Below are 26,115 nucleotides of genomic sequence, written 5' to 3'. Positions count from 1 at the left end.
GCCGTACCCCGACGTCACATTGAGGTCGATGACACCCACGGGCATGGTCGGAGCGAGCACGCTGCCCTCCAGCGACGTGGAGAACCATGCCTGTCAATGGCCGCATGGCGGCGGGCCGGGTGTGCTAGACGAGCTCGGTGACCTGTACTAAGGAGGACGACCGGCCAACGATCCCGTGCTCGCCGCGGCCATGGTAGCGACCGAGAGGATGGCCGGCGGTGGTCATGCCAACCCATGCATGAGAAACGGCATGCGCCTTGGCGAGGATGGATTCCTTCTCGTCGACGTCAGCAAGATGCCGCGCTTGACTTTGGGCGTCGGCCTCAACGGCGTAGGCCGTAGCCGCCTTCATCTCCTTCGCCTTTGCCCGCGGTCCCCTTCTCTTCGTCGCTTCTTTGTCGAGGATGGTGATCTCCTCTGGTGTGCACTCGGATCGAGGCTTCCTGGGACCCTTGGGACCTTTCTTCTTCGCAGCAGGGCGCGCGGCTGCGCCCGCATCGCCGGGGTTCGTCGGGTCGCCGTCCATGGAGGAGGGAGAGGAGGGGGCGCGCGGGAAGGTTTGGACGAAATGAAGGGAAAGTGGGACGACTGTGTCCATGACAGGTGGGCCAGGGAAGGACAAGGGCGCGCTCTCGCTTGTCCACGTGTTGTCCGTTTGTCCGCAAACGCGGCCCAAACTTAGGGCCGGGAATGGGTGAAAAGCGGACCAAAAACGGACATTTGTCCGTTTGCTTCTGCACGTTGGGCCGCGGTTTGTGTCCGTTTACCCTCAAACGAATGCGGGCGGACGATTTGAGCTTGTGCGTTGGAATTGGCCTGAGCGCACATCTTGTCGAGGAGGTAGAACATGCGGTGGACAGCGATCAAAGTGTGTGAACACATGCACCAGAGAGGGTTCTCAAATCGGACGGGTGCAAACGGTTAAAGATACATTAGACAGACTAAAATGATCAAGGTCGGTGGAGGTAAATGCATGATAAATGGAAAATTTTCCCTTGTTTCAGTTTGTTCTTCTTTTGTCCCCTACCTTCTTTTGTTGCATAAATTGAAAATTCCACCAACACAGATTGAGGGACTAAGGCCATCAGTGTAGTGGTGATAGAGACAAAGAATACAAAGTCTGAATCCCAATGCCCAATGCCCACTTCCACTGTTTGATTTAAGTGGCGGACGGGCTATCCAAGGGAAACTGCCCCCAAACGGAGGGGTATAAACAATGCAGAGAGAAATCGGTGGAACTTTTACCACTCGATGAACAGTGCCTGCATATGATTTGTTGTAGAATTCAAAAAAAAAGAAAAAGGAAAATAATGCTGATGAGACAACCTTTAAATCTAGCCCAAACATGGGGTTGATAAGTGGAGGCCTGGGCGCGACCGGGCGCGTACGCCACGTTGGACTGACGGCTAGGTCCCACATGGAATCGCCCGAAAACCCAATAGTCTGACGGGCGTCTCCTCTGGTAAGCATGTGAACGCTGTGTGGCGCCGCTTTGGCTCGCCGCCCGAGGCTAAAGTCTGACTATTTAAGCCGGCCGGCGTCCCAACCCTAGCCACAACCTCTTCCACCCTCTCCGCACCACTAGCCCGTGCACATTTCTCTCGCGGCCATGAACTCAACCTCCACCTCCCTCTTCCCTCGCCGTGTGACATGGCCCAACAGAAGAAGGCAACTTACACTATGCTAATGTCAAAGCGCCGCTTTCAGATCGAGGAGGAGATCCAGGCTAGGCGCGCCGCCCGCATTGCAGCCGGCCTGCCTCCGGACTCACCGGAGCCCGAGCAAGAGAAATAAGAGGAGCACAAGCCGGTACCGATGGAGGTGACGGATTCAGAGGAGGATGAGGCGGAGGAGCCGGAGGAGGAGCTGGCGCCGGCTATGGGCTTCAGCATGGAGGACGCAGAGGCGGAGTTTGCGGTCACCCAAGCGGTAGGAACAGGCGACGGCCTCTGTCGAGGCCAACCGGCCACTCAAGAATGAGGCCTATGTTGAGGCCAACCGGCAGGAACGGGCGACGAGCGACGCGCTTTTCGCTGAATCAAGGCGGAGGCAGAGGCCAACACGAAGCAGCCGGAGGGGCCGGAGTTACGGGTGCCGCCCATTTACCCGGAGCCATGCAGGGAGATAGTGGACATTTTCGACGAGGATTAGGGTAGTACATGTTATTTGATGTATGTAATACATGGATTTCGGTATGGTTTTAAGGTTTTGAAAATGAGTATCCGAGGAGATAATTTAAGAAGTGTGTGTGGCGTGTTTGATGGCTTAGCATCCGCCAAAAGAAAAGAAAAGAAAAGGAGGGAGATGGACTGAAGCGAAAAATTGAGTTTGACCACTGTTTGATTTGAGATTTGAGCGGCGGGCGGGGTATCCAAGGGAGTTGCTGTATGGAGTAGAGTTCAAAAAAAAGGAAAATCTTTTGAGAGGAGACGGTGGCCCGGGGGTATAAAGCAGGCAGCCCCTCCCCTCGCCCATCCCAATCCATCCCACCTACCCCCACCCACACCGGCACCTCCTCTGCCCTAGCTATGGCGGCCGCTTCCTCCCTCCGGAACGCCCTTTTTCCACTCCTCCGCAAGCGCATCGCCATGTACGTCTGCTGCTTGCCCTCTTTCCTTCTTCTTCTTGCTCTTTCTTTCCTGCGTGCTCATGGTCTTGTTGTTGTTCAGGGCGCGACGGATGTCGACGACCGGCACCGGCACCGGGGCAGGGATCACCGGCGGAGGCAGCGGGACCGGAGGGGCGGCCAACTCCGGCGGAGCCAGGTCTTTCTCTTCTCCTTTCCTCTCCTCGCTCCTTTTTATCTCGGGGCAAAAGATTTGAACTTGACCAACATTACGTCGCAGGACGACCGGATCCGGCGGCGCGTCAAACTCCGGTGGGAGGTAACCTTGGCTCTCCACTTTTACGCATATAAGATGCCGCCGTCTGGGTGCCAAAGGGCCGATCTCCCGTGGGGGTCTTCCGGTTCGGAGGATCGGAAGAATCCATCAATCCTTCCTTGTCCATCTATCTCGTTCTGCTCTCGTGTACTGCAAAAGGCCATTTTTTTTCTGTTCTTGACGTGCACAATGGCATTGCAGGATGGCGGGCGGCGGCTCCGCGGGCAACTCAGGCGGCAGCGGAGGGTAAGAACGACGAACCTCTCCTCCCTCTCGTAGAGCAAAAGGCACGATTTTTCTTGAGGTTTTTTACGGTACCTTATACTGCTAGGAGCGGTGAGCAGCATAAATAAAATCTGGCCGTTGATTGTCGAGAGCAATATTGACATTTTTGCGTGATTTAGATTGCTAGTTCGCCGGGGTCGCTCCACGGCCGCAGCTTGTCTGTAGCGACGCGGACGCCGCCGTCGCCAGTCAGCCTCCCTCTCTGCTCCTCAGCTCCGTCGCATGCGCCTACCTCTGGGCCGACCTCTCCTATCCCACCTACACCGCTATCTGCGTGTGACTTTGCCCAAGCCCCAAGGCGACGGCACCAAGTCAACCAACCCACCTATCATCGTCTTGGTCGAGTCTTCTGTTTATCTCGTATCCTAATGTAGATCTCTTCGTGCTCTCCTATGCTACTGTGCACAACTCATGTCCATTTTTGGTTGCACTTGCGTTTGAAAGTAAGCATTGGCACTAGCATAACATTCATCAGACGTTAAAGTTCAGAGAACATATGCAAGGGCAATAGGTTTCTCCTGGAGATCGTAATTGCAGTAGAACCAGATATCAAACAAATCAAGATGGGCTCATAACCGGCAGTATAGCTTAATCTAAACCATTAGACCTGAAGAAATGAACGGTTTATGTGAAGTGGAGGGTGCCGTAAAACAGCTCTTCTTGAGGGTTTTTTGTCTTTCTCAAGTCTTACCAATTGAAGGACCGTCTTGGCATGCTGCTCTCGCAGGGCGACGGGGGTTGATCGTCTAAGGAAGGACATCTTTAAAGAAACTAGACGCCTGTGGGAGGGCTACAACGTGCTGTCGGAGGTGGACAGGAACTTATTTGGGGAGATCGCGCGTCTTGAAATGGACAATGCGTAAGAGTCTAGTTTCTTTTGCTATGAATATTGTCTGGTGGCTTCTTGCTAATCCAATCTTCACTTGACCTCTTGCTACAGCATGAATATGGTCAACGCCAAGGTGGATTTAGTGTCTACTACCTACAAGTTCTTGGGTTCGACCGCAGTTTTCATCATTGCCTTTGCATCGTGCTTGGGGCCGTATATCAAGGATTCGGTGGTGCATGATGCCGCCAAGGAGGTTGATGAAAGAATGACGCTTCGCAAGCAGCAAGGTACCTCTCTCTCTCTCCTCTCTCCCTCTTTTCTTTCTCTACAGATATAGAAATACTACTAGAAGTAGTACAATAGCCTTTGATTGTTTCTTACAATGTTTATGCATGTAGACAGTAGCCTTTGATTGTTTCTTACAATGTGGACTAGCAGTGTACTGGTAGAAAATGATCGATCCTTGAATTGAATTTCAGGTGAAGGTGTTGGCAAGACTGCTACTCCAGGAGACGCGGCACCCACGACCAAGGTCCACACCCAGCCTGATGCTGCTGCTGCACCAACAGGCGGCTCGGCGTCGGCGGCTCCCGGCGCACCGGCAACCGTGGAGGTCAAGAACAGGGCTGCACCGGCACCCGAGGATGTCAAGAAGAAGGGCGCTGCTACACCCGGAGCAGGCTCGGCGTCTGTCAACAACTGATCGAGTCCCCCATACTTTCATTCGATCCGAAGCAACTCAAGAAGCTGTCCCGTCGCTTTGGCTGAGTTTTGGCAGGCTGTAATGCCCACAAACTGGTGTCTTGCTTGGTGTTTCGTCTTGTTTGATGCACTTGCTATTCGTGGCAGGAATGCCCCCCAGACTTGCTAAATTCGAGGCTTTTATGCCCCCAATCAATCATTCGTGGCAGAAATGCCCCCGACATGGAAACTAGTACTACTACTGTTAAATTCGAGGCTTTAATGCCCCCCAGTCCAGTGAGACTTGTTTTGACCTGATCATTCTTCGTTTCCTTTTGCTCTTGAGCTATCAGCACATCCCATTTTATTACTGAGAAGCCCAAGATCCATTCATTCTTTCATTTACTACCTGGCTTGCATGTGTGTAGTCATTTGCCTGGCTTTCATTCTCCTGCTAGTGATACACTGTTTGATTGGTACCGCCGGCTGGCTGGCTGGCCTCTGCTATGTCTTTTCTGTCAATCAGATCAGACCATATCAGATCAGACTGGCCCATATTTGCAACGCTCCAAACACATGAGTACAGACTGGCCCATGAGTCAACTCAAATGTTCTAATGAAGTAGTACTAAATCCACAATGAGCATTCAAAATGATCATCCATTACACAAATATGTTTTCATATCTGCAAGGACTTGCATGCGTAGACAAATCAAGAAGGAAACAAAATACAGCTTCAACAATTTTGCATGCATGGACAATTCAGACAGATCATGTTTTCATAGAGATCTGGAAAGACTTGTCTAGAGATCATATGTTTCAGCGAACATAAATATACTGTATGTGTACAGAAAACAGAGATTGTGGCATTGCAGTTAACTACTAACTAGAAAGAAAGACAGAACAATATACATGAAATGAGAGTTCCATCTTGAGTGCTTTTGATCAGTCCTTCTATTTCAGTGCACAAATGAAGCATGATTACACTTTCAGTACATCATTTTAAGATCATCGTCCTAACAAAGCATCAATTTAAGTGGCTCTAGGATTAAGCATCTAAACCAGAAGTGATAATGTAAGCAAAAAAGGGCTTGAGAACTGCAGGGAATTTTTTAATTTGCACTTACCAAATAGCCATGTTGGGACAATGATCTTAAAATGATGCTTTATTCTTTTTGGGAACTTCCGGGCTACATGTCTACAAGCTTCTGGACACTAAACTGAAGAATCAAGTAATGCTACAGCTAAATCGGATTTCTGGAGATGAATTCTCGCTACAATAGTATGAGATACAATAACAATGTGACACCACAATGATTTTAGTTCACCTGATTTGTGTTAATCAATAGATAAAGCTGTACCGAAAACTAACTAGATACCCAATCCAGGCCAGATTGATAAAGCAGGAGCAAAACCATTTGCCTTGTGAACATGATGCTTGGAAGGGTAAGTCCTTACTATTGTACGATGAAACATTCTGCCATGGCAAGGCCCCTGATGGGTGCTTGTGCAAAGGCTTCACTAAGCCTGGAAATTATAAGCACACCATAGCACAAAAATGGCCTCAGTTTCTCAGAAACAAGAGAAACTATGAAACAACTGCATGACTATCATCACACTTGTGTCAGTTCATGCACATAAACAAGAGCTGACCTATGGTTCATCATAATATAAAGCCTATTGCTATACTATCTAATCCACTTCTACAAACGGAGTACCAACAACAAGTTACTTCTCAAGTCAGCTATATGGTTAACACAAATGCAGAGAGCAGCACACACTTCATGTTGGCTAATGTCACCACAATGCCTACAGGAGTACAGGACTTGGAGTTTATATTCGTAACGAGCAGGTGGACCAAGAACTACGGTTATGATCTCAGCCACTTACAATGCTGCAAACTCTCTGGAGTCAGGACCAAGAGAGACAGGCTTTTCCATGTGTCTACCAAACAGAAGACCTGCAGATAAGATCGATAGTCAATAAACAGGACTATTAATTCCTGAAAAATGCAGTATTCTGTCGAGGAATTCTAATGTATGACATATAGCTGCTCCGTGCTGCCCAAAAGGCTAAAATGAGAACCATGATGCTATAGAGCGCTAAGCCGCTAACCATTCTGAATGACTGCGAGCAAAATATTGGGAAATTAAAATTATTTTTTGAGGGGAAGTTCCCACAGTAAATAATTGCTACTATAGGTTCATATCAGGACTATATGTACCTGCAGCAAATGGTTATGAATGATATCTTGAATGATACTGTAGCAACAAATTTGAGGTCAGATACTCAAATCGCTACAAGAGGAATAACGGTACATAATATAAACACCAGACGCAGCAAGGTTGTGTCTTACATCTGTTAATAAATAGGATAGGCTAATGCATACGGATGGATGTTGTTCCAAAAAAACGTAGGTGTTCCATTCAAGAAATGGGCCACTAGAGCATTATGAAATACACAACTGTACATGAACAAAATATTTATTAGGACCAGTCGTGCACCATTTAATTTTACAAAACTGCAGAAGTGGTATTTTACACCATAGTTCCATAGTTCCAGCTTAAAGCATATGTGCTTGCAATAAAATGCACCCAAAATCAGAACTTCTTTGCAAAAGTTGTTATTTAGTACGACATACCGATATTTATCAAAATACCCTCCACATCCATCAGTTCCAAAGTCCTCCCTGAATACAATCCATACAGTAGGTTTATTACATGCAAGCACGCACTATTGTGAAAATTATAAAAACAAAATGCTCCAACTATTCTAAGATCAACTTATTTTGTTCTAGTCAAACAGCAAAGCATGATGTATAATAATACAGATATAAATAAAATCTACAAAGAATAACGACAAACGGAAGTGTACTAAAAACCTAAGATTACATACTACTTGTATGTTATCACAATCCCAGAGAAGCAGATAGAAGCGACTTGCAAAGGGAAGCACGAGCTGCAAAAACTATATACAGCTAACCAATTACACACAAATTACCAAGTTTTGGACCAACTTGTTTCCAAAATAGTGGTCAATTCTAACCTACTAGTATATCTGGTCATGTTCATTAATCGATCAAACATTCCAATTGGCCCATCCCAATCATCTATGCCCCTCGAACCAAACCTCAAACTGGATCATCCAATCCATAAAGTCGGAATGATCCCAACCCATCTTTATTTATCTCTCCAACCAAACACATCCCAAGTCATTACCAAAAATCTGGAAGCCTAGATATCAGTGTTATTTAATTTACATTGGTAGATCATTGTAAATCACAACAGCAACAATAAGGAATTATAAACCACTAACTCGTATTAACCAAAAGTCAGCTTATCAATAATGTTAGGATATTGGACACTAGTTTAACTGTTTAAGCCAGGCAGCTTACGGTTACGGGTACTGTTATGATATTTAACACTGTTTAGAGCAACATAGTAGTTCTGTAGGATACTTAACACAGGTTTAAGGCAACTATTGCTATGATATTGGCAGTAAAAATGAAGTACTGGTAGGATATTTAACAGCATTGCGAGGCAACTTATAGCTGTCATTAGGATCTTTAACACCCGCCTTATAACTTAACAAGTGTTAATAGTATAAGTATACTTAATCACAAGATAAAATATTGCACAGAAAACCTATCAAATTTTTTTTACAGAGAAAAGCCATACTATGAAGTAATCAGCAAATTACAGTCTAGTCTACAATTCGCATCATTGTTGCAACAATGTGATAAATCCTGATGCCATTCTTTCATCATAAACTATTTCATTCGATGCTTGGTCAGCCATGTTGCGAAGAGTGATACAGGGCCGGGGTGGAGGAGGAAACTAGCAGCCTACCGGTCCTAATAAATATTCTCTTGGGAAGACAGCGGAAATTGGGGAGAGCGGCCCACCGGTCGACTGTCCCCACGGTCCCCCTGCGATCCAACTGCTCGCGTGCGGCCGCTCGGAGAGCCAGAATAGCGCCCGCGCGCTTGTTAGCGCCGCGCCCCAGCGCACGTTTGGCCGACCGGTCGACACAGTCTCGGTACGTGACATGAGCCGGTTCATGCCACACACAAAAAATTTCTTGCATTTCGTTACAGAGGGAGTACTTCACTACCAGATTTTTGAATGGTGACTGATACCTATCACTTTAGTGGTCCAATAACCCAAATGGTTGGTTGCTTATAATTTAAACCCTTTTTGACATGAATGACCCACATGTCAGGCCAAGTGCGCTAGGGGGGAGACGGCGGCGCCGTTAACGGTCATTTGCCCATGAGTCCATGACTGGTCTGGTCAGAACCATATTGCCCAGTCGGTCTCTTTCTTTCTCACTCATTCACTCTCTTCGCTCCCCGCGCTCTCTTTGACCTAGGACTGACGATGGCGGCAGCAAAGTCCATCCATGGCGGTGACTCGGTGGAGGTAGGCGGCACTAGCAGCGAGAACGGCATTACTCTAAGGTAGATACGTGCCTCGGCAATAGTAGCTTCGCCACACTGCCGTCGCCTTAGCCGACACCGCGGGAGCTTCAGATTTCATCGGCTTATCCCGCGTCGAGCGTTGTGGCCATATGCATTGTGGCGGATCCGGCCCGATGACCACAACTGGAGAAAAATCAGCCTTTGTCCTAGCCCAGCAAATCAATCATTTGGCCAAATGTCCTGCTCCTTTCGCTGGGAAACACACACTCAAATTCCTCAGGGGTGTCCTCATTGTTGTAGTGCACAAGAATATCACTCCTCGCAAAAAAAAGTGCACAAGAATCCTGTTGGACAGATGCCTACTCTAGAGAGTAGTCGAAACCATCTCTCTGCATGTGCGCCGATGTCCTCTGCCTCGGCACCCTAGACACCCTCACCTCCACGACCTCATGGAGTTAAAAAATGCAAGTTGCAAAGGCACGAAAACATAGCCCACATGAACGAAGGTCATGAGGTCCCGGATCTGAGCATCTTGAGGCCGCATGCTTGGAAACCCTAGAGATTCTTGAAGCTGGCACCCAAGTCCGGACTGCTCTAATGGCCGATACGGAAGGAGCTCGCCTGGGTTTCGTTCTTGAAGACGCAAGACTCCAAGTCTAGACAAGCTCGGGGGCTAGCGGTACAATAAAGCTGGCCCACCATCCCGGAAGCCCGATATTGAGCCGGCCATGGGGCCTGGCGGTAGTACGACTCTAGGAGGTGGTCCAAGGGTCTGGCTCACAACAGGAAAGTTTCACGCATGAGGTCGGTTGAGCACCCTGTAAACCTTAGCTCCCATCACCTTTGTAAGGCGAGGCTAGGGGTAACTTAAGGCATCTACTCCATCAAACTGAACTCCTGATACTCATCAAATCATCCTCATGTAACCCCCATGCATGAGGTGCTCCCACTTCAACTAAAAGTAATGCATGACATAGGGTATTACCTCACCAAGAGGGCCCGAACCTTGGTAAACTCCCCATCGGAACTCCCCTCTGGTACTTCCATTATGCTCACTGCCCTACCGAGGGATATGATGGTTTTCAGCACTCTCTCTCTCTGTGTGTGTGTGTGTGTGTGTGTGTGTGTAAGTGTTGGGTGTTTTATCCTCTTTCTTGTTCCTCCCTTTTCCTTCTCCTCATCCAAACTACTCCCTCCTTCCATCTATATAGGGCGTAATGAGATTTTTAAGACCGTCTTTGACTATTGACAAGATTAATAGTACATGACATGCACAATGTGAAAATTATATCATTGAAAGAACCTTTCACTGACGAATTTAACGGTGTGCTTTGTGTAAGTTGCATGTCATATATCATTGCTCTAATATTTGGTCAAAGTTAGCATCGAAAAACGCATTAGGCCCTATATAGATGGAAAGAGGGAGTATCTAGAAAGAAAGCATGGCCTCGGTCCTCCCCTTATATAGGACTAGGGGCACCACAATGGTCTCTCATTAATGCCATTAATGCAAGGGATACATTGAATCTAGATCATGCAACCTACGTGATCCATGCAGGTTTGTCAGTGTCGCCACGCTAGTGGATGGCAAGTGAGGGCGGTTCCCTGGAGAAGCGCGCTGCCTTTTCCTCAACTGCTCATCTGGTCCCACTGGATAGGAGTAGAGAGTTGGTGTGGAGACGTCGACTTCGGCGCGACCGAAGTCAAAAGTGTGAGGCACCGCCATCACATCTTGGTAGACAACATACCCTATGCCTGGGGCAATGTGAGCCAGCATGTTTATCTTCAGCAACTGCCCCCAAGGAACATGGGCCACTGTAGGCTCGCAGGCATTCCATTAAATGTGTTGGTTGCACACATAACCCCAAGAGAGTTCGACATGCTTTGCATTAAATGCCTTGTCGGTTAGCAGACCTCCTGGGTGGCCAACTAGAGTAGAGCTAATGCTAGGGTGAGTTTAAGGTGCTCGGAGCCGCGAGCATTCTCCCTGGTTCCTTGGGATTGCTTTTGTTTCTGTTGAAATCGAACCTGTTGGGGAACGTAGCAGAAATTCAAAATTTTCCTACGTGTCACCAAGATCTATCTATGGAGAAACCAGCAACGAGGGTAAGGAGAGTGCATCTACATACCCTTGTAGATCGCTAAGCGGAAGCGTTCAAGTGAACGGGGTTGATGGAGTCGTACTCGTCGTGATTCAAATCACCGATGATCCTAGTGCCGAACGGACGACACCTCCGCGTTCAACACACGTACAGCCCGGTGACGTCTCCCATGCCTTGATCCAGCAAGGAGAGAGGGAGAGGTTGAGGAAGACTCCATCCACCAGCAGCACAACGGCGTGGTGGTGGTGGAGGAGCGTGGCAATCCTGCAGGGCTTCGCCAAGCACCACGGGAGAGGAGAAGGACTTGGGAGAGGGGAAGGGCTGCACCAAAGGCAAAAGGTAAGAAGTCCTCCTTCTCCCCCACTATATATAGGGGGGCCAAGGGGGGGGGGGGGCGCCGGCCCTAGGAGATCCAATCTCCTAGGGGGCGGCGGCCAAGGGAGGAATCCCTCCTCCCCAAGGCACCTAGGGGGTGCCTTCCCCTTGTGGGACTCTTCCCTTCTTGTAACCCTAGGCGCATGGGCCTCTTAGGGCTGGTGCCCTTGGCCCATGTAGGCCAAGGAGCACTCCCTACAGCCCATGTGGCCCTCCGGGGCTGGTGGCCCTACTTGGTGGACCCCCGGGACCCTCCCGGTGGTCCCGGTACGTTACCGATAAAACCCGAAACTTTTCCGATGACCAAAACAGGACTTCCCATATATAAATCTTTACCTACGGACCATTCCGGAACTCCTCGTGACGTCCGGGATCTCATCCGGGACTCCGAACAACATTCGGTAACCACATACTAACTTCCTTTATAACCCTAGCGTCATCGAACCTTAAGTGTGTAGACCCTACGGGTTCGGGAGACATGCAGACATGACCGAGACGTTCTCCGGTCAATAACCAACAGCGGGATCTGGATACCCATGTTGGCTCCCACATGTTCCACGATGATCTCATCGGATGAACCACAATGTCAAGGACTTAATCAATCCCGTATACAATTCCCTTTGTCTATTGGTACGATACTTGCCCGAGATTCGATCGTCGGTATCCCGATACCTTGTTCAATCTCGTTACCGGCAAGTCTCTTTACTCGTTCCATAACACATCATCCCGTGATCAACTCCTTGATCACATTGTGCACATTATGATGATGTCCTACTGAGTGGGCCCAGAGACACCTCTCCGTCACACGGAGTGACAAATCCCAGTCTCGATTCGTGCCAACCCAACAGACACTTTCGGAGATACCTGTAGTGTACCTTTATAGCCACCCAGTTAGGTTGTGATGTTTGGCACACCCAAAGCACTCCTACGGTATCCGGGAGTTGCACAATCTCATGGTCTAAGGAAATGATACTTGACATTAGAAAAGCTTTAGCATACGAACTACACGATCTAGTGCTATGCTTAGGATTGGGTCTTGTCCATCACATCATTCTCCTAATGATGTGATCTCGTTATCAACGACATCTAATGTCCATGGTCAGGAAACCGTGATCATCTATTGATCAACGAGCTAGTCAACTAGAGGTTTACTAGGGATATGGTGTTGTCTATGTATCCACACATGTATCTGAGTTTCCTATCAATACAATTCTAGCATGGATAATAAACGATTATCATGAACAAGGAAATATAATAATAATCAATTTATTATTGCCTCTAGGGCATATTTCCAACAGTCTCCCACTTGCACTAGAGTCAATAATCTAGTTCACATCGATATGTGATTAACACTCAAGGTCACATCCCCATGTGACTAACACCCAAAGAGTTTACTAGAGTAAATAATCTAGTTCACATTTACCATGTGATTAACACTCGATGAGTTCTGGGTTTGATCATGTTATGCTTGTGAGAGAGGTTATAGTCAACGGGTTTGAACCTTTCAGATCCGTGTGTGCTTTACAAATCTCTATGTCATCTCCTAGATGCAGCTACCACGCTCTATTTGGAGCTATTCCAAATAACTGTTCTACTATACGAATCCAGTTTACTACTCAGAATAATCTGGATTAGTGTCAAAGTTTGCATCGGCGTAACCCTTTACGACGAACTCTTTTACCACCTCCATAATCGAGAAAATTCCTTAGTCCACTAGTTACTAAGGATAACTTTGACCGCTGTCCTGTGATCCATTCTTGGATCACTCTTGTACCCCTTGACTGACTCATGGCAAGGCACACTTCAGGCGCGGTACACAACATAGCATACTGTAGAGCCTATGTCTTAAGCATAGGGGACGACCTTCGTCCTTTCTCTCTATTCTGCCGTGGTCGAGCTTTAAGTCTTAACTTCATACCTTACAACTTCAGGCAAGAACTCCTTCTTTGACTGATCCATCTTGAACACCTTCAAGATCATGTCAAGGTATGTGCTCATTTGAAAGTACCGTTAAGCGTTTTGATCTATCCTTATAGATCTTGATGCTCAATGTTCAAGTAGCTTAATTCAGGCTTTCCATTGAAAAACACTTTCCAAATAACCCTATATGCTTTCCAGAAATTCTACGTCATTTCTGATCAACAATATGTCAACAACATATATTCATCAGAAATTCTATAGTGCTCCCACTCACTTCTTTGGAAATACAGGTTTCTCATAAACTTTGTATACACCAAAATCTTTGATCATCTAATCAAAGCATACATTCCAACTCCGAGATGCTTACTCCAGTCCTTAGAAGGATTGCTGGAGCTTTGCATACTTATTAGCATATTTCAGGATTGACAAAACCTTCCGGTTGTATCACATACAACCTTTCCCAAAAAATCGTCGAGGAAACAATGTTTTGACATCCTATCTGCAAGATTTCATAAATGATGCAGTAATTGCTAATATAATTCCAACAGACTCTTAGCATCGCTACGAGTGAGAAAGTCTCATCGTAGTCAACTCCTTGAACTTGTCGGAAAACATCTTAATGACAAGTCGAGCTTTCTTAATGGTGATACTTACCATCATTGTCCGTCTTCCTTTTAAAATCCATCTGTACTCAACAGCCTTACAACCATCGAGCCGTTCTACCAAAGTCTACACTTTGTTTTCATACACGGATCCTCTCTCGGATTTTTATGGCCTCGAGCCATTTATCGGAATCCAGGCCCACCATCGCTTCTCCATGGCTCGTAGGTTCATTGTTGTCTAGCAACATGACTTCCAAGACAGGATTACGTACCACTCTGAAGTAGTACGCATCCTTGTCATCCCACGAGGTTTGGGAGTGACTTGATCTGAAGTTTCATGATCACTATCATAAGCTTCCACTTCAATTGGTGTAGGCGCCACAGGAACAACTCCCTGTGCCCTGCCACACACTAGTTGAAGAGACGGTTCAATAACCTCATCAAGCCTCCACCATTCTCCCACTCAATTCTTTCGAGAGAAAACTTTCCTCGAGAAAGGACCCGATTCTAGAAACAATCCCTTATTGCTTTCGGATCTGAGACAGGAGGTATACCCAACTGTTTTGGGTGTCCTATGAAGATGCATTTATCCGCTTTGGGTTCGAACTTATCAGCCTGAAACTTTTTCACATAAGCATCGCAGCCCCAAACTTTTAAGAAATGACAGCTTAGGTTTCTCTAAACCATAGTTCATACGGTGTCATCTCATCGAAATTACGTGGTGCCCTATTTAAAGTGAATGTGATTGTCTCTAATGCCTAACCCATGAACGATAGTGGTAATTCGATAAGAGACATCATGGTATGCCCCATATCCAATGGGGTGCATTTATGATGTTCGGGCACACCATCACACTATGGTGCTTCAGGCTGTATTAGTTGTGAAACAATTTCCACAATGTCTTAATTCTGTGCCAAACTCGTAATTCAGATATTCATCTCTATGATCATATCATAGATCTTTTATCCTCTTGTCACAACGATCTTTCAACTTCACCCTGAAATTACTTAAACCTTTCAATAATTCAGACTCATGATTCATCAAGTAAATATACTCAACATCTACTCAAATCATCTGTGAAGTAAGAACATAACGATATCCACTACACGCCTCAGCACCCATTGGACTGCACACATCAAAATGTATTACTTCCAACAAGTTGCTTTCTAGTTCCATTTTACTGAAAACGAGGCTTTCAGTCATCTTGCCCATGTGGTATGATTTGCATGTCTCAAGTGATTCAAAATCAAGAGAGTCCAAACGGTCCATTTGCATGGAGTTTCTTCCTGCATATACACCAATAGACATGGTTCGCATGTCTCAAACTTTTCAAAAATGAGTGAGCCCAAAGATCCATCAACATGGAGCTTCCTCATGCGTTTTATACCGATATGACTTAAGTTGCAGTGCCACAAGTATGTGGTACTATCATTAATATCTTATATCTTTTGGCATGAACATGTGTATCACTACGATCGAGATTCAATAAACCATTCATTTTAGGTGCAAGACCATTGAAGGTATTATTCAAATAAACAGAGTAACCATTATTCTCCTTAAATGAATAACCGTATTGCGATAGACATAATCCAATCACGTCTATGCTCAACGCAAACACCAAATAACAATTATTTAGGTTTAACACCAATCTCGATGGTAGAGGGAGCGTGTGATGCTTGATCATATCAACATTGGAAACACTTCCAACACATATCGTCAGTTCACCTTTAGCTAGTCTCCATTTATTCCGTAGCTTTTATTTCGAGTTACTAACACTTAGCAACCGAACCGGTATCTAATACCCTGGTGCTACTAGGAGTACTAGCAAAGTACACATCAACACAATGTATATCCAATATACTTCTATCGACCTTGCCAGCCTTCTAATCTACCAAGTATCTAGGGTAATTCTGCTCCAGTGGCTGTTCCCCTTATTACAGAAGCACTTAGTCTCGGGTTTGGGTTCAACCTTGGGTTTCTTCACTAGAGCAGCAGCTGAATTGCCGTTTCATGAAGTATCCCTTCTTGCCCTTGCCCTTCTTGAAACTAGTGGTTTCATCAACCATCAACAATTGATGCTCCTTCTTGATTTCTACTTTTGCGGTGTCAAACATCGCGAATATCTCAAGGATCATCATATATGTCCTCGATATGTTATAGTTCATCACAAAGCTCTAGCAGCTTGGTGGTAATGACTTCAGAGAAACATCACTATCTCATCTGGAAGATCAACTCCCACTCGATTCAAATGATTGTTGTACTCAGACAATCTGAGCACAAGCTCAACAATTGAGCTTTTCTCCCTTAGTTTGTAGGCTAAGAAAATCGTCGGAGGTCTTATACCTCTTGACGTGGGCACGAGCCTGAAATCCCAATTTCAGCCCCCAAAATATCCCATATGTTTCGCGACGTTTCAAAACATCTTCGGTGCCTTAACTCTAAACCGTTTAACTGAACTATCACGTAGTTATCAAAATGTGTATGTCAGATGTTCGCAACATCCACAGACGATGTTCGAGGTTCAGCACACTGAGCGGTGCATTAAGGACATAAGCCTTCTATGAAGCAATGAGGACAATCCTCAGTTTACGGACCTAGTCCGCATAATTGCTACTATCAACTTTCAACTAAATTTTCTCTAGGAACATATCTAAACAGAAGAACTATAGTGTGAGCTACGACATAATTTGCGAAGACCTTTTGACTATGTTCAGGATAATTAAGTTCATCTTATGAACTCCCACTCAGATAGACATCCCTCTAGTCATCTAAGTGATTACATGATCCGAGTCAACTAGGCCGTGTCCGATCATCACGTGAGACGGACTAGTCAACATCGGTGAACATCTTCATGTTGATTGTATCTACCATACGACTCATGCTCGACCTTTCGGTCTTCTGTGTTCCGAGGCCATGTCTGTACATGCTAGGCTCGTCAAGTCAACCTAAGTGTTTTGCATGTGTAAATCTGTCTTACACCCGTTGTATGTGAACATTGGAATCTGTCACACCCGATCATCATGTGGTGCTTAGAAACGAACGAACTGTCGCAATGGTGCACAGTTAGGGGGGACACTTTCTTGAAATTTTAATGAGGGATCATCTTATTTACTACAGTTGTTCTAAGCAAACAAGATGCATAAACATGATAAACATCACATGCAATCAAATAATAGTGACATGATATGGCCAATATCATATAGCTCCTTTGATCTCCATCTTGGGGCTCCATGATCATCTTGTCACCGGCATGACACCATGATCTCCATCATCATGATCTCCATCATCGTGTCTTCTTGAAGTTGTCTCGTCATCTATTACTTCTACTACTATGGCTAACGCTTTAGCAATAAAGTAAAGTAATTACATGACGTTTAAGTTGACACGCAGGTCATAAATAAATAAAGACAACTCCTATGGCTCCTGCCGGTTGTCATACTCATCGACATGCAAGTCGTGATTCCTATTACAAGAACATGATCATCTCATACATCACATATATCATTCATCACATCCTTTGGCCATATCACATCACATAGCATACCCTGCAAAAACAAGTTAGACGTCCTCTAATTGTTGTTTGCATGTTTTACGTGGCTGCTATGGGTTTCTAGCAAGAACGTTTCTTTCCTACGTAAAAACCACAACGTGATATGCCAATTTCTATTTACCCTTCATAAGGACCCTTTTCATCGAATCCGATCCGACTAAAGTGGAAGAGACAGACACCCGCCAGCCACCTTATGCAACTAGTGCATGTTAGTCGGTGGAACCGGTCTCACGTAAGCGTACGTGTAAGGTTGGTCCGGGCCGCTTCATCCCACGATGCCGCCGAATCAAGATAAGACTAGTAACGGCAAGCATATTGAACAAAATCAACGCCCACAACTACTTTGTGTTCTACTCGTGCATAGAATCTACGCAATAGACCTTGCTCATGATGCCACTGTTGGGGAACGTAGCAGAAATTCAAAATTTTCCTACGTGTCACCAAGATCTATCTATGGAGAAACCAGCAACGAGGGGAAGGAGAGTGCATCTACATACCCTTGTAGATTGCTAAGCGGAAGCGTTCAAGTGAACGGGGTTGATGGAGTCGTATTCGTCGTGATTCAAATCACCGATGATCCTAGTGCCGAACGGACGACACCTCCGCGTTTAACACACGTACAGCCCGGTGACGTCTCCCATGCCTTGATCCAGCAAGGAGAGAGGGAGAGGTTGAGGAAGACTCCATCCAGCAGCAGCACAATGGCGTGGTGGTGGTGGAGGAGCGTGGCAATCCTGCAGGGCTTCGCCAAGCACCACGGGAGAGGAGAAGGACTTGGGAGAGGGGAAGGGCTGCACCAAAGGCAAAAGGTAAGAAGTCCTCCATCTCCCCCACTATATATAGGGGGGACAAGGGGGGGCGCCGGCCCTAGGAGATCCAATCTCCTAGGGGGGCGGCGGCCAAGGGAGGAATCCCTCCTCCCCAAGGCACCTAGGGGGTGCCTTCCCCTTGTGGGACTCTTCCCTTCTTGTAACCCTAGGTGCATGGGCCTCTTGGGGCTGGTGCCCTTGGCCCATGTAGGCCAAGGAGCACTCCCTACAGCCCATGTGGCCCTCCGGGGCTGGTGGCCCCACTTGGTGGACCCCCGGGACCCTCCCGGTGGTCCCGGTACGTTACCGATAAAACCCGAAACTTTTCCGATGACCAAAATAGGACTTCCCATATATAAATATTTACCTCCGGACCATTCCGGAACTCCTTGTGACGTCCGGGATCTCATCCGGGACTCCGAACAACATTCGGTAACCACATACTAACTTCCTTTATAACCCTAGCGTCATCGAACCTTAAGTGTGTAGACCCTACGGGTTCGGGAGACATGCAGACATGACCGAGACGTTCTCCGGTCAATAACCAACAGCGGGATCTGGATACCCATGTTGGCTCCCACATGTTCCACGATGATCTCATCGGATGAACCACGATGTCAAGGACTTAATCAATCCCGTATACAATTCCCTTTGTCTATCGGTACGATACTTGCCCGAGATTCGATCGTCGGTATCCCGATACCTTGTTCAATCTCGTTACCGACAAGTCTCTTTACTCGTTCCGTAACACATCATCCCGTGATCAACTCCTTGATCACATTGTGCACATTATGATGATGTCCTACCGAGTGGGCCCAGAGACACCTCTCCGTCACACGGAGTGACAAATCCCAGTCTCGATTCGTGCCAACCCAACAGACACTTTCGGAGATACCTGTAGTGTACCTTTATAGCCATCCAGTTACGTTGTGACGTTTGGCACACCCAAAGCACTCCTACGGTATCCGGGAGTTGCACAATCTCATGGTCTAAGGAAATGATACTTGACATTAGAAAAGCTTTAGCATACGAACTACACGATCTGGTGCTATGCTTAGGATTGGGTCTTGTCCATCACATCATTCTCCTAATGATGTGATCTCGTTATCAACGACATCTAATGTCCATGGTCAGGAAACCGTGACCATCTATTGATCAACGAGCTAGTCAACTAGAGGCTTACTAGGGACATGGTGTTGTCTATGTATCCACACATGTATCTGAGTTTCCTATCAATACAATTCTAGCATGGATAATAAACGATTATCATGAACAAGGAAATATAATAATAATCAATTTATTATTGCCTCTAGGGCATATTTCCAACAGAACCGTGGAGCCCAAGGGCTTGAGGGTGCTCGGGGGCAATGCGCGATTGCCTTGCCTAAGTTAGATGAGAGATTGTATCAGGGGAGCTCCGAGCACTGGCCCTTGGTGCCCATTCATATGCCCTTGCTCCTTGGGTCTTATGGCGCCGAGTTCTACCCATTCCAGCAAGCCCGGGGGGACCCTAGTTCCCGTATTGTTGACATATATGATATCTATGAGGCTCGGTTTCCTACTTACTGCATAAGTTTCACTTTCCTTTGCCATTATAATATAGATTGCCTTGATATATACTTGTGAAACTGTCCAATTCTTCATAAGCAACACAAATAGTTTTTGGGTCCTTACTTTACCTATGTTGCGCTGCTATGTATTTTGGTATTTGTTTTGGTACTAACAAACTCCCAGGACATTTATATATAGTGATTGAAGGCATGGTAATGAATTATATGTGGTAGTAGCTGTCCATGCATGGTCAAACTTTAGTACACATACTCTACGGACAGATAAAATGTTTTTATCTTTAACTTTTCTTAAGAATAGAAAGTATGTGATACATTTACTCACCATTTTTCCTTCCCACGCAATGTGGTATGTATATCAAAATGAACTCACATGTAACACATTAAGATCCGAAGTACATTTTCCATAATTTATGAGCATGGCAGAAACCTTTAGCTGTTTTTCTATGGTTGGTAGATAGTGGTATATTTCAGCATACCATCACCAGCATTTTGTTTCTTCTATAGCAGTGTAATAGATGGCTATCTTTTCATTGCATGGTGTGGAAAAAGAATTTGCTATAAGACACATAGATAACTTTCGCTATCCATCTTACTGTATATGCTTATTTTCTTTTAGCAAAATAGCTTTGGCTAGTTTGATGAGGTGGAGACTTGTGAGCCCAGTGGTGAACATTCTACATTCATTTGATATAGCATACTATATATTTGAACCTGGGAATGGTCTGACAGCCGCCCATACCCACCCCGATCCATAACTAAAAAGTTCAGAGCCCAATCCTAGCCACAAGAAAGTGCAGGTGTCCGTTCTTTTTAGTTTACAACAGTGGTTTCTGCTCTTTACAAAGTGCAGTGCAGTGCAGTTTAATGAACAACTTATTACAAAGTTGGAGCACAATCACTTCATTTAATTATGGATCAGCATATATTGAAAAAGGAATTAATCAAATCTGGCAAAAGGAAGGGAATTGTACGTCCACTTTGAACTGAAGAATGTGCATGTCAGGTCTAGATGCTAACTTGATACAGTATCTGCCTGAACTGGAGAAGGCTCTGCGCCATACTACGTTTGCATCAATAATCGATGCCACCGGTTCCATTTCCTCTACTATGGTAGTAGTACGTATATCGGCGACGGCAGTCTGATGAGACGATTTGCGGTCTCCGACGCGCCGCTGCTGCTGCCGGAGGGAGGGCGCGGGCACCGGAGCCGATCTGGTGGCGCCTAGCAGAAAGAAAGGTGGTCTGGGCCTCGCAGCCAGACTGGGTCAGGCAGCTTGTTTGGAGAATGGAGGTGTTGGAGCAGACCAAGTTGCAGAAGGGTACTGTTCCCTGTTGGTGAAAGAGGAGTCAGATAAATGTAGATAGAGGAGCAGAGCAGAGAAAGGAACAGCTGCCCTCTTGTCCGTCGGTCGGTCCGTCCGGTGGGCGCGCCGCGTGCATGGATGGGGTTCACTCACTATGCAACATGTGATTGGGCACTCACATAGGAGTACGTACATGTTGGCCAGCTGATCTCAAAAAGAGGAAGAAAAACAAACTGTGTTCGTCAGAGCGAACAAGCACGACCCCATCTTCGCAAGTGGCAAGGGACAGACTGCCATACAAAGAAGCAGGAGCATCTCTGATGCTGACAATCACCAGTTTGGTAACTGCGGTCCAGGTCCTTGCCCTGGGGTGGGGCGTCTCCTCCGTAGCAGCGTACCATACACCACGGACGCCTGCGCCAATCACAGCGCTCAACATGCCAATGCCCTGCTCCGGCCCAGACGGAGGCACAGCCACTCGCTGTTGCTTCTGGGGTACTCCGTGGTAGCGATTCTCTTTGCAAAAGTCTTTTTTCCTTTTCACCAGTCATAGCACTAAATAGTTTATTAACCATCTTTCGAATGTGTGGTTGTTACTACCACCGTTTTCTCGCCGGAAGCCTGATCCTGATTGATTGATTCTCTTTCTTTGAAAAATAATGCATCTTCTTGATTACCAGCTCAACGTAAAAAGCACATCACAATCATGTTTTGCGCCACAAACCATCACACGGTTTCTCCACGCTCGACCATGGAAACTGGCTGCACCCGGCGTCTGCACCCCTAGCCTGCCGGCGACGGAGTTCAAGAAGAACCTTCCAGTACCTCGCGACCATGTTGAACCGGATACACTCTGTTCCAGTGGTGAGCCGTAGTATACGTATACAGGAAGCAAAAGAATCAAATTTCCATTCAAAAGTCGTTTTCCAGTCCATATACTGTAGGGTCATAGCGTGCAGTTACTCGTGCATCCTAATTGGATGGAGCAGCATACCGGCATCAGCAGATTCGGCTGTGTCGTCTGCCACCGGTGCGGTCCCAAGATTGGCATGGTGAGCTCTGACCGAAGACAACGCGGCCATGGCCGGCAACGGCTCGGGCGCTACTTGTGGCTAGCCATGCTTACTCCCGTTGTCCGGAAGCCATTGTTGTGCTCCAACTATCGTTATGTGTTGCATGCCACAACCTCGTCCTCACAACTCACAAGGCACCAACCTCGTCCTCACAACTCACAAGGCACCAACCTCGCCACGCCACACCCCTGCCGGAACTCTATGTCTCCGTCACCTCCAGCGATCCATCCGGGATCCACCCCACTTCTCCTTCGTCGTCCTTCAACCCCTCTCCTCCGACCGACCCGCCAGGTACAATCTGCTACTGCTATGCTCACCATGCCCGGCAACTGTTCAATGAATTGCCAAAGCTGAAAAAATCATTCCTTCTTCTTTCAAGCAATGGATTCCAATTTAGAGTACACAAACAAGCGCTATGTCGAGTCGTCCAACAGCTCGCCCGACGAGGAGGACTACACAGATTTGGAGTACACACGGGCACTATATTGAGTCGTCCGACGGCTCGTCCGACGGCTCGTTCGAGGAGGACTACACATATCAGGCTGCGATGATGCGATCAGTAATTGAAGACGTGGAGCGTGCGCAGGGGCATGTTCTCAGTTTCAAGGGATCGATCAAGGCTCATCAAGTGCTCAACCGCAACAGGGCACACGGCCATTTGACACTGATGGACGACTACTTTGCCCGTGGTGCACTCTCCGCTGACCATTTTCGCTTGCGTTTTCAAACGTGCAAGACTGTCTTTCATCATTTGTACCATGGCGTCCGGTTCTATGATAACTATTTCGCTTTGAAGAAGGACGTCATTGGAACGATTGGGTTCTTTGGTAACCAAAAGTACACGGCCGCACTCCGGATGCTTGCATATGGCACGACCACTGATTTATGGGACGAGTATCTATGGATGTTTGAGAGCACATGCAAAGATACTATAGTCGACGTGTTTGGACCTCAGTACCTGAGAGAACCAACTGTGGCAGACACCGAGAGGTTCTTGGTAATCTCAGAAGCAAGAGGGTGCCCAGTTTTTCCTGGATCTCTGACTGCATGTATTGGAAATGGAAAAACTGTCCGAAGGCTTTACAAGGGCAATATCAGGATCAGGTTAAGAAGCCCATGATCATTCTTGAAGCAGTTGCATCACATGATCTTTGGATTTGGCACGCTTTAATTGGCATGCCTGGGTCTCACAATGACATCAATGTGCTGCAGCGTTCATCATTGTTTGCGAGACTAACTGAAGGAAAAGTTTCTCCTTGCCACTATATTGTCAATGAACATGAGTACAAAACATGGGTACTATATGGTTTACGATATGTATCCTCCATGTGCTACCTTCGTTAGCACCATCTCTACCCAGTTGGCCAGAAAAAGTCTCACTTTGCCAAAGACAAGAAGCAGCTAGAAAGGATGTCGAGAGAGCATTTGAAGTTTTGCAAGGTCGTTTTGCAGTTGTTTGTGAACATGCTAAACAATGGATCTGGAGACCTTATGGAAGGTGATGACATATTGTGTGATCATACACAACTTGATCGTCAATGATGAGGGTGAGGGCGTTGTCGCAGCTCTAGAATTTGAAAACATAGGTGATCCTACCGAATTTCTAGACCAGAATGCGGCCACATTTAAGAGTTTATTCCATAAAAAAATTTGGCATCGACCAACTCACGCACAATTGAAGGGAGATCTGATTGAGTATCTATGGTCGGTTAAAGGGGACAACAATATTGGAATGTAATATTTATTTTTCTTTTTAAATTTGAACTACTGCTGCATGCGGCTATTTGAACATTTGTACTCTATGTATGCTGCTATTTGAACATCTGAACTCTATGTATGCGGCTATTTGAGCGTGTGGACTTCTAAAAAAACCAAGGATGCCAGATGTATGCAGGCAACTTTGGATGGTCGTCTCTCGCATCCGTGACCGCGAACTAAATCCCCATGCCCGCGGACAACGGGTGCAGGAGGAAATTTGTGGGTCGGTGTTGGAGATGCCCTAAGGAGTTAGAGCGTCTACAATCGGGCTCCTCAAAACCCCTCATGGTGGCACCTATCCTATGAGTGTTGGACAGATTGATTCATTGTTGCACATGGTTGCATGATGCCTCTTCTGTAGAGCACGCTGCAAAAATATTTTGAACGGTCACGAGGGAGGGGTTTCCCATCTGAATACATTGCTCAAAAAAGTTGTCAAAACGAAGAGTTACCTCTTCAATTTTCGTTGATCCCTCAAGACACTTCTACTCATAGATGTGGGCTGTCGTAAGGGATCACAATATCAGAACTTTGCAAGCAGCCTAACGCACTGCACTGGCATGTATACCGAGGGCACGACAAAACTCAGAAGCGTCCACAATCAACAAGTGTAAGTAAGCACGAACCTTAACTGGAAGCTCCGCCACGGGATCGGGACGATTAACAAGTTGGAGAGACATCTTGCGCCATCAAGGAGCATGCACATGGGTTTTAGACAACAACAGTTGTTTCAAACCTATCCCTTCCGTTTTAAAATAGATGATTCAACTTTATACTAACTTTAGTAAGTGATTTCCTCATCGGCTCTATTTTTGTTTATCCATCGATATTTGATTTTTTTTTCATACATACATGTTTGAGGTAAATCCACCACCGGCCCTAAAGCTATTCGAGGTGTGCCACTTTAGTCCTAATAAAACTATGAAAACGAACATTTGAGTCCTACTTCTTTCTAAAGCCTCGTTGGATACATTGCAATACCCCCCACCGCCGGTCCTAAGCTCGCCGGAGCAAAGTCTGGCCTCCAGCCGTGGCACTTTGACATTCGCCACATCAAATTAAAGAGCCACGTTGGAAAACAGCCTCGCCCTTGCTACTCTGCTTCTCCCGCACACGCACGACTCAGATGCAACTGCAGCGGTGGCGGACGGCAGAGGTCGCCGAAAGCAGGCGGCCGGTGGAGGCCGCCAGAAGCAGGCAACCGTGCTGCGGGTACTTGGCGCGGATGGCTCCACAACGGCGAACCCCCGGTGATCCCCCACCAGTGTACGGTACGAACCCTAACCCTGATCCTCTCTCTGAATCTTTGCCGAAATCCTTCCCCAATCTCTGGGAATATTTGATCTTTGGTCCAATCTCTGCTATTAACTGGTTATGTGGTTGGATTGTACTCCTAGGGTTTGTCCTGCTATTGCCTGGTTTTGGTATATCGTCTTTTGCTTCAGAGTTTGAACAAAAAACTCTGAATGTATGGCTGATATGACACTGATATTGATACTGGAGACATGTTAATTTGGAAACACATGATATATGTATGTGTGCAAGACCATTCTCTGTTAATTATATGTGACAAATTTTAAAAAAAATCACTGACAAGACCAATGGAAGAGTGATTCTCTGTAGAGATTAATCATGCTGATCTATTTTGCGGTTCTCGAATGAACAACACATATTTCGATGGCCTGGTTCATCACTTTGATGGTTGTGAGGTAGAGACTTGGTCGCCATTGTGGATAAATCATTTTGTGGGGGCAGCTTGGGCATGATCCAGCTAGCGCGCGTGATAATTAAATCACTATCTACGCTTTAATTTGTTTCCTCCACTATTAAACAAGTCAACTGGTAGCGCGCGCGATAAGCACGTCCTCTCCTCCCACCTCCACTTCTGCTGTTCCTGTTCCTCCCCCTCCCGCCCTAGCACTCCGGGGTTGAACCCGCTGGCGGTGGTCATTTTT

The 26,115-nt window shown here is 46.5% G+C and overlaps 1 protein-coding gene across 1 annotated transcript; it reads left to right on the top strand.

The window, feature by feature from the left end:
• Positions 1 to 2,493: 2,493 nt before the first annotated feature.
• Positions 2,494 to 4,998, top strand: LOC123131330 (uncharacterized transmembrane protein DDB_G0289901). The gene is made up of 7 exons (XM_044551027.1): positions 2,494 to 2,590; positions 2,670 to 2,765; positions 2,847 to 2,885; positions 3,084 to 3,128; positions 3,895 to 4,026; positions 4,108 to 4,283; positions 4,476 to 4,998. Exons 1-7 carry the CDS (start codon positions 2,529 to 2,531, stop codon positions 4,697 to 4,699), a joined length of 774 nt encoding a protein of 257 aa, XP_044406962.1. The 5' UTR covers positions 2,494 to 2,528; the 3' UTR covers positions 4,700 to 4,998.
• Positions 4,999 to 26,115: the final 21,117 nt, after the last annotated feature.

This window comes from Triticum aestivum, chromosome 6A, assembly GCF_018294505.1.
Source record: "Triticum aestivum cultivar Chinese Spring chromosome 6A, IWGSC CS RefSeq v2.1, whole genome shotgun sequence".
Taxonomy (NCBI): Eukaryota; Viridiplantae; Streptophyta; class Magnoliopsida; order Poales; family Poaceae; genus Triticum; species Triticum aestivum.
The sequence above is the reverse complement of the archived record's forward strand: the minus strand, read 5'-3'. Positions and strand labels throughout refer to the sequence as shown.

Coding starts and splice junctions, on each gene's coding strand:
- LOC123131330 (XM_044551027.1), top strand. CDS start 2,529: ATGGCGGCCGCTTCCTCCCTCCGGAACGCCCTTTTTCCACTCCTCCGC. Junction 2,591..2,669: donor CTCCGCAAGCGCATCGCCAT/GTACGTCTGCTG, acceptor GTTGTTGTTCAG/GGCGCGACGGATGTCGACGA. Junction 4,027..4,107: donor CGTCTTGAAATGGACAATGC/GTAAGAGTCTAG, acceptor CTCTTGCTACAG/CATGAATATGGTCAACGCCA.